Raw genomic sequence first — 16,774 nt, 5'->3', positions numbered from 1 at the left:
TGAAAATGTGCCAAATTGAGAGTTACATCCTCCTCTCTGCTGCTTAATGCTCTCTGGTCGCTATGGTAACGTGTAAATATTTCTTTCAAAATAAAACACACAACTACAACAAGGGAAAAGAGCCAGGGAAACCGAGTTAGCGATAAAAACCCTGAAAACCATACATTTCACAGCGGAGCCTCAACTTATGTGGCCCGGTACCAAACGACCGCTGCTGTACAGAACCTGTGATGTTCCTCTGGTGTTCTGCTGTGAAAACTTTTGGGTTTAGGGATTAATATAGTTGCCATGGTTTCCTTTCTTATCTTATTTGTTGTGTGTGATCAGGACAATTCTGGAGAAGATGGGCCTGCAGGGAAAAGTCACCCCCTTGCAGGCCAGAAGACATGAGATAACTTTAAAGAATACAAAGTATGTATGTGTGTTATCAAGAAGATAATTCTTAAGAATACAAGTTAATAAATGTGCAATTACTAAGAGTTGTTGTGGTGTTTTTATTTTCCTGCTGTCATTTTTGATTTCATCTGCCTTTAGGATTGCAAGTATCCAGGCTCAGGAGAGGGGGTCAGTGGGAAGCCCACTGCTGCTACTTGGCCCTTGTTTGCCCTCATGGATGAGTGATAGGACAGATGCCTTCCACTAAGCCTCTTGTCCTAATGTCCGCTCTCCCTGAGGACACTCCAGGGCCAAGCACAGCAGTGGGTGACCAAAACAGCAGTGATGATGAAGCGAGTCAGCCACCTGCGACAGGGAGAAAGAGGAAAAGAGACAGGGATGATGAGCTGCTAGACCTCATCAGAGAGGACATGAGGCAGCAAAGAGAGGCTGAGGAGAGGAGAGCAGGGAGAGGATGGACAGACAGTTTTCACTTCTAGAAAGATTAGTTCCCAAATGAGTTATGTATTGAGAAATTTATTTATTTGAATATATTTGTTACATTGTTATATGTGTTGCATTAGTTTAAAGGTTTTATGTTATTAATAAATTGATTCAAACAAACAGTAATTGTCACTGAACTCAATTTGATTTACAGGCATTTTTAACATGTATGAACATAACGCTAACCTTGAACAATATTACTTGGATATGTATTTGATAGCAATAAAGTAAATAACAATAACAATTAAACAAGAATATTTCAAATACACAGTATGTAAAGATGGAAAAACAATATTTTCAGTTGTTCACACAGGATTAACCTGAGTGACCTGTTCCTGGACCGTTTCTTGAACAACTGTAATAGATTACAGGAAGTCTCTGGCAGTGTTGCTGAATCTGCCCGAGCAAGATCAGACATGGATGGGGTGCTGCAACTGAGATATGCGGTTTGTCTTTTCTGGTTGGCGAGTGGAGAATCACACAGGGTGGTCTGCAAAGAGAGCTTTAGGATGCTTCCTCCCACTGTCCACTGCATCGTCCATCCACAGGGTTTGCAGGGCTGGCTCAATCAACGGCTGCCACACCACTAAGACCAGAAATATGCAAGCAGGAGATGGTGGATGCTATATTATTAGTATAGTACTTGTAACTCTGTAGCAGACAACAGTTTGATGTAAAAAAACAAACAAAAGATTAGATTCTATACGTTTCAAAGATATTTAGTTTATATATTTTATATGATACAGTACATATGTAAGAATGACCGATGTTGAGGCAAAAAATTATCGTCTGCCAAAAACTGATTTCCGGTTTTTGCCCTAAACTGATTGCTCATATTTAACCTGCCTGCTATGAATAACTTGTTGGTCTATAATACGTGAAACATATGTCAAATGTATCCCTCATTAATGATATCAAGTCACTTTGAGCCACCAGCAACATTCCTGTAACAAGGTAGAAGCTGCAATCAGTTTTTGGCAGTGACTTTTATATATCCTTTATTTATCCAGTTCACAAACAATCTTGTTGACATTAGAAATTTATTATAACAAAAAAAATATATATATATATATATATTTTTTAAGAGTAATCTGGTCAAGATGACAGCAGACAGTGCAACAAATATATCAATTGCGCCTACATTATAGCCAGAGTTATAAAGATACTTGAACAACAGGTAATTATTGTATATATAAAACTCCTTTGTAAACCATGTTCACCGAAGTCTATTTACCAACATACATAAAGATATTACACATATTACACACAGAAACTTTGGAAATCAGTTTTGGCAGGCGAACACTTTTTTGGCACAACGCTGGCAATAATAGACTATAGCTGTGTTCCAAAACGTCAGCTGCATCCTTCGGCGGACCCGGCCTTCGCGGTCTACGTGGGCCGGGTCCTTCAAAAACCGAGAGGGCCGGAAGTGCGAGGCTGTGAAATGGGACGGTCTAGCCTTCAGATTAGCGTCACCGCTGTGTCGGTGGAGTTTAATAAACTTGGCCGTCCGCTCCTTGCTATCTAAAATATAACAGGAGACTGGCATAAATTCTCGACCGTCTCACACTTCTGTTTAATCAGTTTTCTGTTTAACGTTTATTCAGCCGTGTGAAAATCCCGGAGGAACCCACCCGATGGATTAATAAAGTTTTATTTAATATAATAATCTAATAACTTTGATCTCAGCCAAACCGATTTACTCCGGAACAAATAAAACACCGAAAAAGGAAAACAATTACATTTTTAAGTTATCCGAGTGACTTATAGATCATGTTTAACCTGAGTAGCGAAAAAGCGGGGGTCTGAAAACGATGAAGCCGGGAGTCCGCTGCTCTCGCCGGCTGGAGTGACCATTGTACCCCCCGGCTTGCTATCGAGCGGGTGGGTAACAGACGTCTCCGAAAACGTCGGCACACTTTTGCAAATATGCGATGTCTTGATAAACCAAGCAGATATTTGAAGTTTACACAGCTACTTTCTCGCCTGAAAATATGTTAAAAGTTTATTTTGTGACCCAGAAAGATTAATAAGAGTAATTTTAAAACTTAGTAGCGGCAGCCATTGTTGGCAGCTGAAATTTGGCTGGCCCGCGCTATGAATTCTGGGATATGGTGGGCCACGAAGGACACACCCGACCCATCCTTCAAATTCGGGGAAATGAAGGACGCATTTGTCGGGCGCATTTGAAGGAGTCGACGAATTGGGACAGCCTTCGTCGCCTGGCTGTGACGTAATCGGCCTTCAAATGCGGCCTCCGGAGGATGCAGCCGACGTTTTGGGACACAGCTTATGTGCACGTTAGCATATGCTACTTCCGGTGCGGAAACTCCTGTGGGGAGCTTTGTTTCCGGTGTCCTACTCACGCCTTGTTTACGGTCCAAAACAAGTTAAGCAAATGAATGAATCAAGCGGCGATTTACATTTCTATAGATGTCTTGGGCATTTACCCAATATATCTGTAAATGATGTTCATCGACTTGTCGATATTTTTTCCCCAAAAAAGTGGAAAGCTGTTGTCAAATGTTGTTAGATTCCCATTCATTTCCTATGGTGGTCTGGCTTTTAACCGGGAACACCACAGATGTAACAAAGTTGATTAAAACACTCAAAATTCAATAAAAGAGGTGCTCATCACTTTTATATGTTCAAGTGCATAATATGGAGGATGTAGTAAGGCCTCAAGGCAATCGGATGTAAAACACAATATTTATGAATTTTTAAATTTGTAAATCGGTCAGATTTGACCCGACCATGACAGGAAGGCTAGTTACCTCATAACAGAACTTCCTCATCCACACATTATTTATTTGTTGCTTTAGTGAATATTACAGAATAGTAAAAATGGAAATTAAAGAATTTTCTATGAAATGTTTCTTTATAATAGAAAGTGACTATGTAGATACTCTTTGTCTTAGTCTTAGTCTAGCCATGATATCAAGGTGTGCATTATCAGGTTTTACCACAATGTGGAGACAAAGTATATGTGACTGAGGTCATAAATAACAGGAACATTTTCAGATCTGCTTAAGCATATTTTGTCATAATTTTGAACAAGTCTGGGGGTTTTTTGTAGTTAAGTCTGTGAGTTTTCTTAAGGTAATGAGAATGTAATACACAATGTTTCTGTAGTACAAATTGTATTTAATTATTATTTATTGATAGATTTAATATCAAGCAGCCTAAAAGTATTAAACTCATGGAAAACATAATTATTCTTAAACAAAATCACATTTATTTGCCAAGTGTGTTCAAACATTTAAGAAGCTAGAGTTGAGTAACAAGTGTAATTCTACAAAAATTGAGGATAGCAGTTGATAAAATAAGCAATAGTGAAATGGAATATTGAACTGTAATTTGTGTGTGTGTGTGTGTGTGTGTGTGTGTGTGTTTAATCAGACCATACTAGATGTAATGTCCTGTGAGACATTTAATGTGCCTTCAAAGACACTAGAGGGCTGCAGATTACACAAAATGAAAGTACTGCTGAATGAAATGAAGTCCATACAGTTTCAGTTTTAATGTCGATATGAATTCAGATTGTATTGCTGGCGCCCTCTGGTGTAGTCAGACTATATTCTATATTGTCCAGCAATATGAAGAAGTAATTTTAATCTGCGATGTATACAACAGTTACAGACATCACTCTTAATTTTATGTGTATTTATGTTTAATGTTTTAAGCACTGAACCACACATTTCTTAGACTTCACATTATGTACAGATCAGGTTTAGACAATCACAATAAATTTACACTGATTTCAATTTCCTTTGGAATGACTTCATAAATGCCTTAAAATACAATGCAGAATTCAAGTTAGTTAATATCGAAACGACACACACAGCTGATCTATAGAACACCAAAAACTAAGTTTGCTTTTTATTCTAGACTTTAAGTACTATAATATTGGAATAAGAGCATAAAGATTAGACTTTTTAATTAAAGTCTACTCTTTCTGAGTCTTAAATACATTTCCCTATTCTCCTATTTTATACAAGTAGTATCATTACCCTGCAGTTATGTATAAGATAAATGGTGATATTTTGGTGCTAAACATGAAAATGCTCAATGAGTAAATTTGATCTTTTTAATACTGTAAAAGGGAATAGTTCTTATGTATTGTATTGTATTGTATTGTATTGTATTGTATCTTTATTTGTTTCAGACATATAAAACAAAAAACAATATATACACACTACATATATTTTCATTTACAGATACGAATATATATGTAGATATACACACACACACGTATGTGTTCAGATAAACAAAAAATATATAATGAAATAAAACAAAATCGTCTGACATAATGTAACAATGTTTGGTCTGAAAAGGAGTAGGAAGAAGTATGAACATACTTATTAATTCCTACCCCTGCTCAACATCTTATTGATCCCACATAATTCACCTAATTCCCATCATCACATACTCCACACGATACACGAGGAGAACCTATATAAACTTGGCTACCGTGATTGATATAATTTGGATATAATTTGATATTTTTATACATACAATGGGTGATCATCTTTATCGGTATCATATTCTTCCAAAATCAGTTTTCGAAGTATTTTCATGAACTTACTAATTCCTGAGCATTGCTGTAGATCTATAGTAAAACTATTCCACAGTTTTACCCCATAAATAGTGACACAAAAGGTTTTAACCTTTGACCGTGCTTTAAGAATCCTTAGATTCAATTTCCCCCTCAATTCATAGTCTCCTTCTCTGTCATAGAACATCCTCTGTATATTTCCTGGTATCTGGCCTTGTACATAATTTTTGCAGTTTTATATTTTATAAGATCCATAAACTTCAGTATTTTTAATTTCAAAAACATGATGTTAGTATGGTCTCTAAATCCTGCTTTATTAATCATCCTGATTGCTTTTTTTTTTAATTTTACATATTGGTTGAAGTGCAGTTTTATATGTGTTTCCCCAAATTTCCACACAGTATTCCAAATATGGCAATATAAGTGAACAATAAAGTACCCGGAGTGATTTGGAAGGCAAAAAATATTTAACTTTACTTAGTACGGAGATGCTTCTTGACAGTTTGGCTTGTATATGCTTTATGTGAGGTTTCCAGCAGATTTTGTTATCTATTATCACACCCAGAAATTTTGTATCCGAAACTTGCTCTATTTCAACATTGTTTACTAATAATTTTGCTCCTGCATCTTTTTTACAATTTCCGAATAACATAAATGTAGTTTTTTCCAAATTTAATGAGCGCTTTATAGAACATGCCTCATTCACCCATTCATACAAGCACTTTTTGCATCATGCCGAAGGATATCTGGCAAGTAGACTACAATAATAATAATAATAATAATAATAATAATAATAATAATAATAATAATAATAATAATTTAATTACACATATTACAATAGTAAATACTTGTTTGATGATAATCAGTGCATAAAAGCAGTATCTTATCTGCAGGGCAACACCTGTTTAAGTTACATTATTTGACAACATAATTCTAAAACCAAATCAGAAATGATCATTATCAATGATTATAATTATTCCAACTGCTGTAGTACCTACTAAACAGTGTTTGTTTATTTATTTAGAAAATTGTCATACAACATAAGAAAGCAAAAACATTGTAATTAACTTCAAGTATGCGTTTATTTTTTTATACAATGGTATAATGACAAACATTAATGATAAAGTAACAATGCACACTAAAAAAATATTACCTTCAGTCTTTAATCAGATGTTAATTGCTTGTGTTGTTGTTTTCAAAAATTGTTTGATTTCAGAAATTTTAATGTGCACTGCTTTTGGGTTAGGGTTAGAAAAGGACGTGACCGAGTAAACAATAACATACAATATAATTTCACATAACAGGAGGACAATGAAGGTGAAAAATGTCCAATGTTTCAGCATGTTACATCAGATTCTTTTGAAAGAGTGCATTAAGATGAAAACATCCTATTCTTTAAAAAGTTCAACACCTTTTCTCGAATTTCCTTTGTTTTCAAACCATAGATGATTGGATTCAGTGTTGGGGGAAAAATTAAAGTTGACAAACCCATAAATCTTCTGAAATGGGGTGAAACATTATTTAGTCTATATGATATGATGGTGAAAAGACCAAGACACTCCAACAAGAGAAAAACAATCAGATGTGTAGCACATGTCTGCAGAGCTTTGGCTTTTGTATCTGATCGTTTAGATCTAAAGCAAGTTATGAGGATCCAGAGATATGTGTAGAAAACAATTCCATTAGCCACTAATTGTGAAAGAGCAACTATCAAAAGGCCATAGATATTGTTAATAGTTGTGTCAGCACAGACCAAAGTCAACAGAGATGGATTATCACAGTAAACGTGAGTCATTTCAGATCGACAACGAGGCAAGCGCAAAAGTAAGAAAAAAAGCACAGCAATTAAAACTAAACAACTCATCCATACAATGGTGATTATTCTCATGATATGGGCATTAGTCATCACAGTACTGTACTGCAGTGGGTAACATATGGCAATGTATCTATCATATGCCATTGCACTCAGATTGAACACAGTGCCTGCTGCATAGATATGGATAAAGAAAGCTTGAGCAACGCAAGCTGAGTATTGCATTATCCCACTGTTCTTCAGTATTTCTTTGATGAGCTGTGGAAAGAGAGCTGATGAACCTATAAGGTCATACATAGGAAGGTTCAGCAGAATTAGGTACATTGGCTGATGCAGAGATTTATTCAGCACAATGGTGAGGATTAGAGTAAGGTTGCAAAAAAGTATGATCATGTAACTCAGAGTTGCAAAAAGAAATGCAGGCAAAACACTCTCAGAGGAGAGATTAAAGACATTAATCTGTAAAAAAGAGGATGTGTTGTATTGGTTGTTCATTTCTTAGCTTTTGCTACTTATAAAACTCAGAAATCAATCATCACTTCATTGTTTATTAGGGAGAAAATATTTATGCATTTCAATTTAGCAATCACACCAATGAACATAACAACAAAAAAATCATAAAAAGAGGAAAAAACATTGAATGTTATGATTACATTTTATTCATAAACTGTAATCATGATAACTTCATGCTGGACAACTGAGTCCATGTACACTGCGGTTAAGCATTACACAGTGTATATATTATGCATTTATGATAACATGTTATAATATTTTTGCCTGTAGTCTGGAATTCAAATACTCAAAGGCAATAGAGCAAAAAAGCATTAATTCACTTCAATGCACAATAAAGATTATATCTAAACCACATACACACAAAGCAGTCATCTTTATTGACTTATGTTAGTGCTGCCTGTGACTACCCGGTAAAACATTCAAGGCTTTATAGGTGTGATTTTGAACAGCAGGCAGATCTCTGGAGTATTGGGTGTTATCTTAAAGCTCATCTTTAGATTGTTAGTTGTGACTTAAGCACTGCTTCACAGGGTTTGTGAAGAATCAAAAATGTATTATCATCTCACTAAGGACATGCACAAACGTGCACGTGGAAATCAGACATAATCGCTCTAATTGAACATTGCAAAAAACAGTATGAACAGTGAAATGTTGGAATATTTTTAATATAGAGCTAATGAAGTGGATAGGACTTGATAACAATTTGTATAGACACTATAGGGTCAGCAATGGCAACTTCAGTAATATTCCCAGTTGCCCATTTAATTGCAGTACTTGTAAACCTGTCAAAAACAAAATAAATAATTATCTCCAAAAGTTGATTGACGCTACGTCCAGATGAACAGAATCAACTTTTGGAGATTTACTTACCTGGATGATTGAGCATGCATCAAAATAAATCCCCAATGTTAAATTATTGAAGGTATTTCAGCACCAAAAGATGAGCTTTTACCTTTTCTTTTCTTTTCCAGGGGACCACTGACCACACAGAAACTTGTGGATGAATGGTGATAAACCTGGTAATTATTTATGAGTATTATGTTGTCATCCTATTATTCAGAAAAATATCCAATTAGGTCAAATAGCCTGATATATATAGCCCAGTATCACACAAAAGACAGGGGGTCATTTGATCCTGTTTTTTGTTTTGTTTTGTCCAGTGTGCATTAGTAAATATCTGTCTAAAATATTCTATTGAAAATGATTATGATGGGGAAATTAAATAATAATAATAATAATAATAATAATAATAAGCAAGAATTATATTGTCAGGGCTTGTATCGTGTGTGGATGCGAGGAAAAGAGGACCCAAACGCTGGACTCAGATAGGTGAAAGCTAGAGTTTATTATGATGAGCAGATAAACAGGACATGAAACGGAGGACTGACTGAACTGAAATAGCTGACTAACCTGGCTGGACTGGAAACAGGTATGGCGTAGACAACATCAATGACACGACAAGGACCGAAGGGAACATATACACGTGGAAGCTCCTGTCAGGCATCATAGTGGCTAAGATGAACAGGCACATGGGTCAATACGTGAGCGGGGCACAGAAAGGGATGGGCAAGAATACCAGAGGCGCAAAACACCAGCTACTGGCAGACCAAGCAGTCAGCCGAGACTGCAGGACCAGACTGACCAACCTGTGCACTGCCTGGATTGATTACAAGAAGGCCTATGACTCAATGCCCCACACCTGGATCCTGGAATGCCTAGAACTATATAAGATCAACAGGACCCTGAGAGCCTTCATCAGGAACTCAATGGGGATGTGGCGGACAACACTGGAGGCCAACCTCAAGCCCATAGCACAAGTCACTATCAAGTGCGGGATCTACCAAGGAGATGCTCTGTCCCCACCAGGGTTTTACTAGTTTTGCAATTTTCATTAGTTTTTATTTTTATTTATTTTTTACTTCAGATTTTCAATTTTATATCAGTTTTAATTAGTATTTACCAATTGTTTGCCAATTTAGTTTAGTTTTTATTTTTTTGAAAATCTGAGTTTCAGTTTAGTTTTGATTAGTTTCAGTTAGTTTTAGTTGTGTTTGCAATAATTAAGTGTAACAAAATCCCAGTTTCATCATATCAGTCATTCTCTTCTGCTTATCCTTGGGTATGTTGCTATTCCAGCTACCATACCCTGCACCCTGGACAGGTCGCCTGTCTGTCGCAGGGCTAACACGCAGAGACAGACAACTCACATTCCCACCTATGGGTTCTTTAAATAAATAAATTAATAAGGGCAGATGAACAACCATTGATACCAGGCAACTTTAAAATGTATATCTTGGCCCCAATGAGACTATTAACTCTTGCAGCACCGGGTGTTCATAATTTTGGTTCAAGTGAATTGATAAACTTTTTGAAGGCAATTGACTCACACAGTTATGTAGATATCCCAGTCCTGTTGTCTCGGGATGCATCACGCTGCCTTGCCTGGGGTTAGCGTCTGTTTCTGGGGATGAGGGTTGAGTGTGCTCCCTTACCTTCTCAAGGTAAGCTAGGTTAGCCTTCTTGTGTGAGCTTTTCAAGTGCACTTTGTGGGATTTTTTTCCCTTTAGAAATGTCCCTCATAATTTGTCTCTTTCCACTACAAGACACTTGCTTTATCCAAAACACAGTCATATTCAAAGTAATCCCAAATTGGACTCTGGTGCTTTCTCCTCACTTTTCCTGACATGATTCTGCGCGTGGACAGAGCAGTAACACAGACGACTCGACTAACGTACTTGCCACCTGCTGGCATAATTAGACAGCAAGAAAAAAATCTGAAAACTAAACTTCATTTTAACCCTTGACTATTGTATGACATACACACATCTACGAAAACTAAACACATTTTTGCTATAAATTCAGTTAATTTTAGTTAGTTTTGTGAACATTCATTACAGTTTTAGTTAGTTTTCCTTTTTTTGTTTTTATTTTTATTTCCGTTAACGAAAATGTTTTTTCACTTCTAGTTTTTGTTATTTCGTTAGTTTTCGTTAACGGTAATAACCTTGGTCCCCACTACTGTTCTGCATAGGCCTTAACCCCCTCAGTGAGATAATTGACAAGACTGGCTATGGATACCGACTACGGAATGGAGCAGTTGTCAGCCACCTCCTGTACATGGATGACATCAAGCTGTATGCCAAGAGTGAATGAGAGATCAATTCATTGATCCACACCACCAGGATATACAGCAATGATATCGGAATGTCGTTCGAGCTGGAGAAGTGTAGTCGGATGGTAACAAAGAGAGGGAAGGTAGTCAGAATGGAGGGGATCAAACTACCAGAAGGCAACATTGCAGACATAGAGGACAGTTACAAGTACCTGGGGATCCCGCAGACGAATGGGAACCATGAAGAGGCCGCTAGGGTCAGGCAAGTCCTGAGGAGTCAGCTGAACGGTAAGAACAAGATCCGGGCGATCAACACGTACGCCCTGGCCATGATCAGGTACCCTGCTGGGGTAATAGGCTGGCAAAAGGAGGAGATAGAAGCCACTGACATAAAGACAAGAAAGCTCCTTACCATGCATGGAGGGTTTCACCCCAAGTCCAGCACCCTGAGGCTGTATGCTAAGCGGAAGGAAGGGGGCCGGGGACTGGTGAGTGTCAGCACCACAGTCCAGGATGAGACAACGAACATCCAAGAATACATCACGAAGATGGCCCCAACTGACAGCGTGCTCAGTGAATACCTCAGGCAGCAGAAACCCAAGAAAGTGGAGGAAGGCGAGGAACCATCATGGAAGGACAGGCCCTGCACGGTATGTACCACCGCTAGATAGAGGAGGTGGCTGATATCCAGAAATCCTACCAGTGGCTGGACAAAGTTGGACTGAAAGACAGCAGAGAGGCACTAATCATGGCAGCACAAGAACAAGCTCTGAGTACAAGATCCATAGAGGCTGGGGTCTATCACACCAGGCAAGACCCCAGGTGCAGGCTGTGTAAAGATGCCCCAGAGACAATCCAGCACATAACAGCAGGGTTCAAGATGCTAGCAGGCAGAGCATACATGGAACGCCATAACCAAGTGGCCGGCATAGTGTACAGAAACATCTGTGCTGAATATGGCCTGGAAGTGCTGAGGTCAAAATGGGAGACGGCCCCAAGGATGGTGGAGAATGACCGAGCTAAGATCCTGTGGGACTTCCAGATACAGACGGACAAAATGGTGGTGGCTAACCAACCGGACATAGTGGTGGTAGACAAACATGAGAAGACGGCCGTAGTGATCGATGTAGTGGTTCCGAATGACAGAAACATCAGGAAGAAGGAACACGAGAAGCTGGAGAAATACCAAGGGCTCAAGGGCTTTTTGGCTCCTACCTCAAAGCACACTGTGCGCTGTTGATCTTATGTGCTGCACAATAATGTTTAATATTTAGTATTTACTGTCATATTCCCATATATCATTGTGATGTTGTTTATTCTATTACTCTTGTTCTCTTCTGCTTGTTTTCTTTTTTCTTTCTCAGCAGGTGATCCAGGTGATTGATATATGCATTTTTTTTTCTCTGCCCATTCTGTTGGTTTTTGTTTTTTGCCCTTCTCCCCCGTCCCTCTTCTCAGCTGTTTCTCTTTCCCTCCTTCTTTTTCCCCTTCTTTCCCCCAGTCAAGTCTGTCCCGTATTCAACAAGTGAAAATAAAATACACAATAAAAGGTGAATCAAATGGACCATTATGGCAAGGCTGGGATGGTCAATTTGGTAAAGTAAATCCGTTGGGCATCTTTGTTTGCCTTTAGACAACAATTCTGATGGCAAAAGAGCCAAACGGGACAGGCCAAAAAAAAAAAAAAAGAAAAAAAGAAAAAAGAAGGATACATTTTCAGTACCTGACAAAATTGTATTTGCTCCATTTTGCAACGTGAAGAATCAGCCAACATGAGTGAGCCAACTGATGAAAGAAAGAGAATCTAATTTTCTAAATTTCTTTTTTTCAGGACTTAAAAAATTAAAAAGTACCTCCTGAAAAAAAAAATTAAAAAAAAAAAGCAGTGAAGTTGGCGCTCGAGAAATGGAAAGAGGGGGCTGAACATCCTTTTACCATCTGGACAGACCATAAAAAGTTTACCTATTTAAGAACGGCTAAGAAAATTAATGTCTGTCAAGCCAGTCTATAGTCTTTGTTTTTGCTCACTTCAAATGATCAGTCTTTTGCCATCCAGATTCTAGGAAGTTCAAGCTAGATACCTATGGAAATTGTTTCTGATAGAGGTCCACAGTGTACTTCTCAGTTCTGGAAAGCCTTCGACTCAGCACTTGGAGAAAAGGTCAGCCTCAGCTCCGGTTATCATCCACAAACCAATGGCCAAACCGAGCATCTCAAATAGAAACTGCAATCAGCTCTCTGCTGTGTCACCACGCAAAACCACCAATATGGTCTACACATCTTCCCTGGGCATACACACAAAACACACTAACCCCATCTGCAACTGGTCTCTCACGCTTTGAAGACACCTCTGTTTCCGTAAGCCAAGACTCACCTTCTCCCTCCACATCATCTGCAACAATGTTGATACATCTGGACCAAGAAGGCGCTATTCAGATCAAGCAATCTTCAGTTCTGCTGTGCAGACAGCCTAAGGACACCTGCTCCCAGGAACCAGCCTGGGCAAAGGGTATGGCTTGCTGCTAAAGACAATCCACTGAAATGCCTTTCCCAAAGGCTCGCTCCATGTTACTTTGGACCATACGAGATTGAAGCTATCATCAGTCCTGCGGCAGTTACAGTAAGCTGCAGTACATTCCAGTCCTCTGTGCCCACGTGTGACGGAGTGACCCGTCTCAAGGCAGAGTCCGCTGAGTATGGCACCGCCACCATTAGATCGCCACCATTAGTTCGATTTGGCACCCGGGGCGGCGTATCTTTCTGACGACCGAGTAGAGGAATAAAAGGGGTGAGGAGCAAGTTGTGAGCCGCATCGGGGGTGGCTAGATTTTGGTTCCCACTTACTTGTTAAGGGCGTCGGTCGGGGAGACGTGCGGGGGATCGCCAATCGTGCAGGGTGACGCAAGCCGATGGTATGGGGGTGTGGGATTTAAATAATGAGTTCACGTGTGTCTGGACCGTCATGAGAATGGCCTCATTACGTGGGCCGTTAATGTGTATATGAAGTCGGGTAGACTTCCGGGAAATAGTTGAGAGCTTGTATTAATGTATATGTTTTGTGAGTGTATAATGAAAAAGAAATTCTGGGGGAGGGAGACGGGGATTAAAGTTAGAATAAAGAATTGGTGGTGACGCCAAGGGGGGAGGAGACGGGATATAAGAGACGGCGAGCCGGATATGAAGGGGGTGTGTTGTAACATACAGGCTGTGTAGCGCGGAGCTCAGTTTTATGTCTTTGGAACCATCTTTTTATGCACTGGGGAGGCCGTTTCAAATAAAGTATCCACACTAATACCTTACCGACTACGCCTGTGTTTGTCCGGGAGAGGTCTGGAAGGGGACCCCGTGACACCACGACTTGTCAAACAACTTTGTTTACATAAACTTGTAAATCTTATCGCTGTTTCTGTTTGGTGTTTCTGTTTGGTGTTTGCGCTTGAGTTCACTCCCACATACTGGGCTCCAGGCCCCTTTGACAATATTGCTGGTACAGAAAAGGCAGTGTGTTTGTGTTGCCTTGAGTAACACAAAGTGTATAAACAGAAATCTATATTTTGGGTGAAACACAAATTAACAAACTCAGTAATGACCTAAATACCAAACTCTGTTAACAGGCTTTGTCGTCAAATGTGTGATATTTTCTGTTGGGGCCATGACACTGTGCATCAGTGCATCTGTGATCAGTCTTTACAAAATGCTTGATCTGTTTTCTTATTACAGTTTTGTATTTAACTACCCATGACTGCTTCAGTTGTTCTGTATTCCTGTTTAATAAAGAAATTACCAAAGTTTACAGACGTGCTCTGGAAACAAGAACTAAACTATAACTCTGCATTTATAGGAAGTACTTTCAGTAGGTATGCTGTGGTTAACTTAAAATGAAGTAATGTTTTCAGGCTTCTCAATGACTCAACTTTAGAATCAAATCAACCTCAGTGGCATTTTGATAAGCTTACTTTTGTTGCACTCTCAATGAAAATCATAGGGGCTAAAAAAAACAACAAATTTCCCAGGTGTGGGAGTAATAAAGGTTTATCTTATTTCATCGCATCTTATCTTAAAACAAACTTAAATTCTTTTTCCTTATTTCTTGTCTATTTATCATGTTATCATATGGAGTCAACGATGAAATTTCAGGAGTTTTTTATTCTGACACAAGCACAATGATAAAATCGAAAACATGAAAACATAAATACACAAATAAACATGTTACTAATACGAATTCCATAAGAATTAGTAAAAAAAAAAAAACATATATGATTCACATGTTACTAAATGCATTTACTTATTTGCAATATACATTGAATATAAATTCCAATATCATTGAAATCAATATTAGATTAATTTCATAACAGTCACTAGGCAGGAGGTTAAAATAATTATAATGAACATGAGCAGAAGTTCACAATTCTATATTATTCTAAAGTAACTGCATCTGCTAATCTTGTAATTTTTTAAATTATTATTTTATCATTATTTTTGCATAAAGATTATTCTTTAGCTTCATTGGTGGTCTTTGATTTACAAAAAAAGAAAACAAAAACTACAACACAGAGGAGATCAAGAAAAGATTTCTCCGAAGAAACTTAGTATTCAAAGGACTAACTTATGTCAGTTAGATTGTAATTAAATAATTTGATAAAAAGCAATCAAGATTTAATCAGTTTATCAACTGAAACAGAAGTTAACCTACTCTGTAGAATAAAAAAGACATATGTAAACAGCACATTCAATCGGAAAAGTGGCTACATTGTTAAACCCACATTTCGTTTTAGAAACATTACTATGCATTGCTTTAGTTCTTTAGTTTTCAGTCCGTATATAATAGGATCAAAGAAAGGGGGAAAAATTAGAACAGACACACCAAATGCTCTTCTCAGAACAGGGGATGAGCTGTCGATGCGGTGAGAAATCAATGCAAAGACAGTGTTGATTTGTAAGCTTAAGAAAACAATTAAATGTGTAGCACATGTCTGAATGGCTTTTTGCCGGGCATCTGTATGATTAGTAATGACACATGTACGCAAGATCTGTGCATATGTGTACAAAATTAGTGCCAACGGGCCTCCCATAAGCAGGAATATAGTTGCTAATCCATAGTAGTTGTTCACACTGGTGTCGTCACAGATTAATTTTACTAATGACTGATTGTTACAGTAAAAATCTACAATGTTTGTTCTGCATGTTTTGAAACGTACAAGCAGAATAAACAATGTAAACATCATTGACAAATTTATGAACCATGTTATAACAATCATTTTCATTAAATTATGTGAATTCATAATGGTTGTATACCTCAGTGGAAAACATATAGCAATATATCTGTCATATGCCATGGCACTCAAGATGAGCAAATTTCCTGTACCATAAACATGAATCAGAAAAGCCTGAAAAATACATGCATGGTGGGAAATAAGTCTGTTCTCTGCCACAATGCTAAAAATGAGATGAGGAAAAAAAGCCGTTGCACCCACTATGTCACTAATGGGCAAGTTGAACAACAGGATAAACATGGGCTTGTGTAGTTTTTTATTCATAGCGATGACTGTTAACACCAACAAATTGGAAAACATAATAATTAAATAGGTAAGTGTTCCAAATACAAATGCTGGATAGATATCTGTGCTAGATAAGCCCAGTGATTGCAGTGTTAGAAGGCTACTTGTAGATGAATTAGTATACATAATTATACAATCTTTAAACTGTTTCCTTTCCTATGGAAAACAATATGTTCCTCCTGCTTGTCAAAATCTGTATCAAATTTCTCCAATTAAAAGAAATTATCATAAATTAACAAGCAATTTCAATTTGATTATGAAACACAAAGTTAGTTGTACCTGTGTTGTTGTTTTTTCCTGAAGCCTTGCATCACCCTAACTTCACCCTTAGAGTGCTGTAATTA

At 37.9% G+C, this 16,774-nt stretch overlaps 2 protein-coding genes across 2 annotated transcripts; both read right to left on the bottom strand.

The window, feature by feature from the left end:
* Positions 1-6,806: 6,806 nt before the first annotated feature.
* On the bottom strand, positions 6,807-7,742 carry LOC146694385 (olfactory receptor 52D1-like). Its single transcript, XM_085478871.1, has one exon. The coding sequence runs from the start codon at positions 7,740-7,742 to the stop codon at positions 6,807-6,809; it is 936 nt and encodes a 311-aa protein (XP_085334997.1).
* Positions 7,743-15,617: 7,875 nt separating this feature from the next.
* LOC146694384 (olfactory receptor 51E2-like) lies at positions 15,618-16,556 on the bottom strand. Its single transcript, XM_085478740.1, has one exon. It carries the CDS (start codon positions 16,554-16,556, stop codon positions 15,618-15,620), a length of 939 nt encoding a protein of 312 aa, XP_085334866.1.
* Positions 16,557-16,774: the final 218 nt, after the last annotated feature.

Source organism: Copadichromis virginalis, linkage group LG14, assembly GCF_057382275.1.
Source record: "Copadichromis virginalis isolate Kocher_CV1m ecotype Utaka linkage group LG14, C_Virginalis_male_GT1.1, whole genome shotgun sequence".
NCBI classification, from domain to species: Eukaryota; Metazoa; Chordata; class Actinopteri; order Cichliformes; family Cichlidae; genus Copadichromis; species Copadichromis virginalis.
Note: the sequence above shows the minus strand (reverse complement) of the source record. Positions and strands in the feature narration are given on the sequence as shown.

What these genes read in the sequence shown, in the direction of transcription:
- LOC146694385 (XM_085478871.1), bottom strand. Translation starts at nt 7,742, where the DNA reads ATGAACAACCAATACAACACATCCTCTTTTTTACAGATTAATGTCTTT.
- LOC146694384 (XM_085478740.1), bottom strand. Translation starts at nt 16,556, where the DNA reads ATGTATACTAATTCATCTACAAGTAGCCTTCTAACACTGCAATCACTG.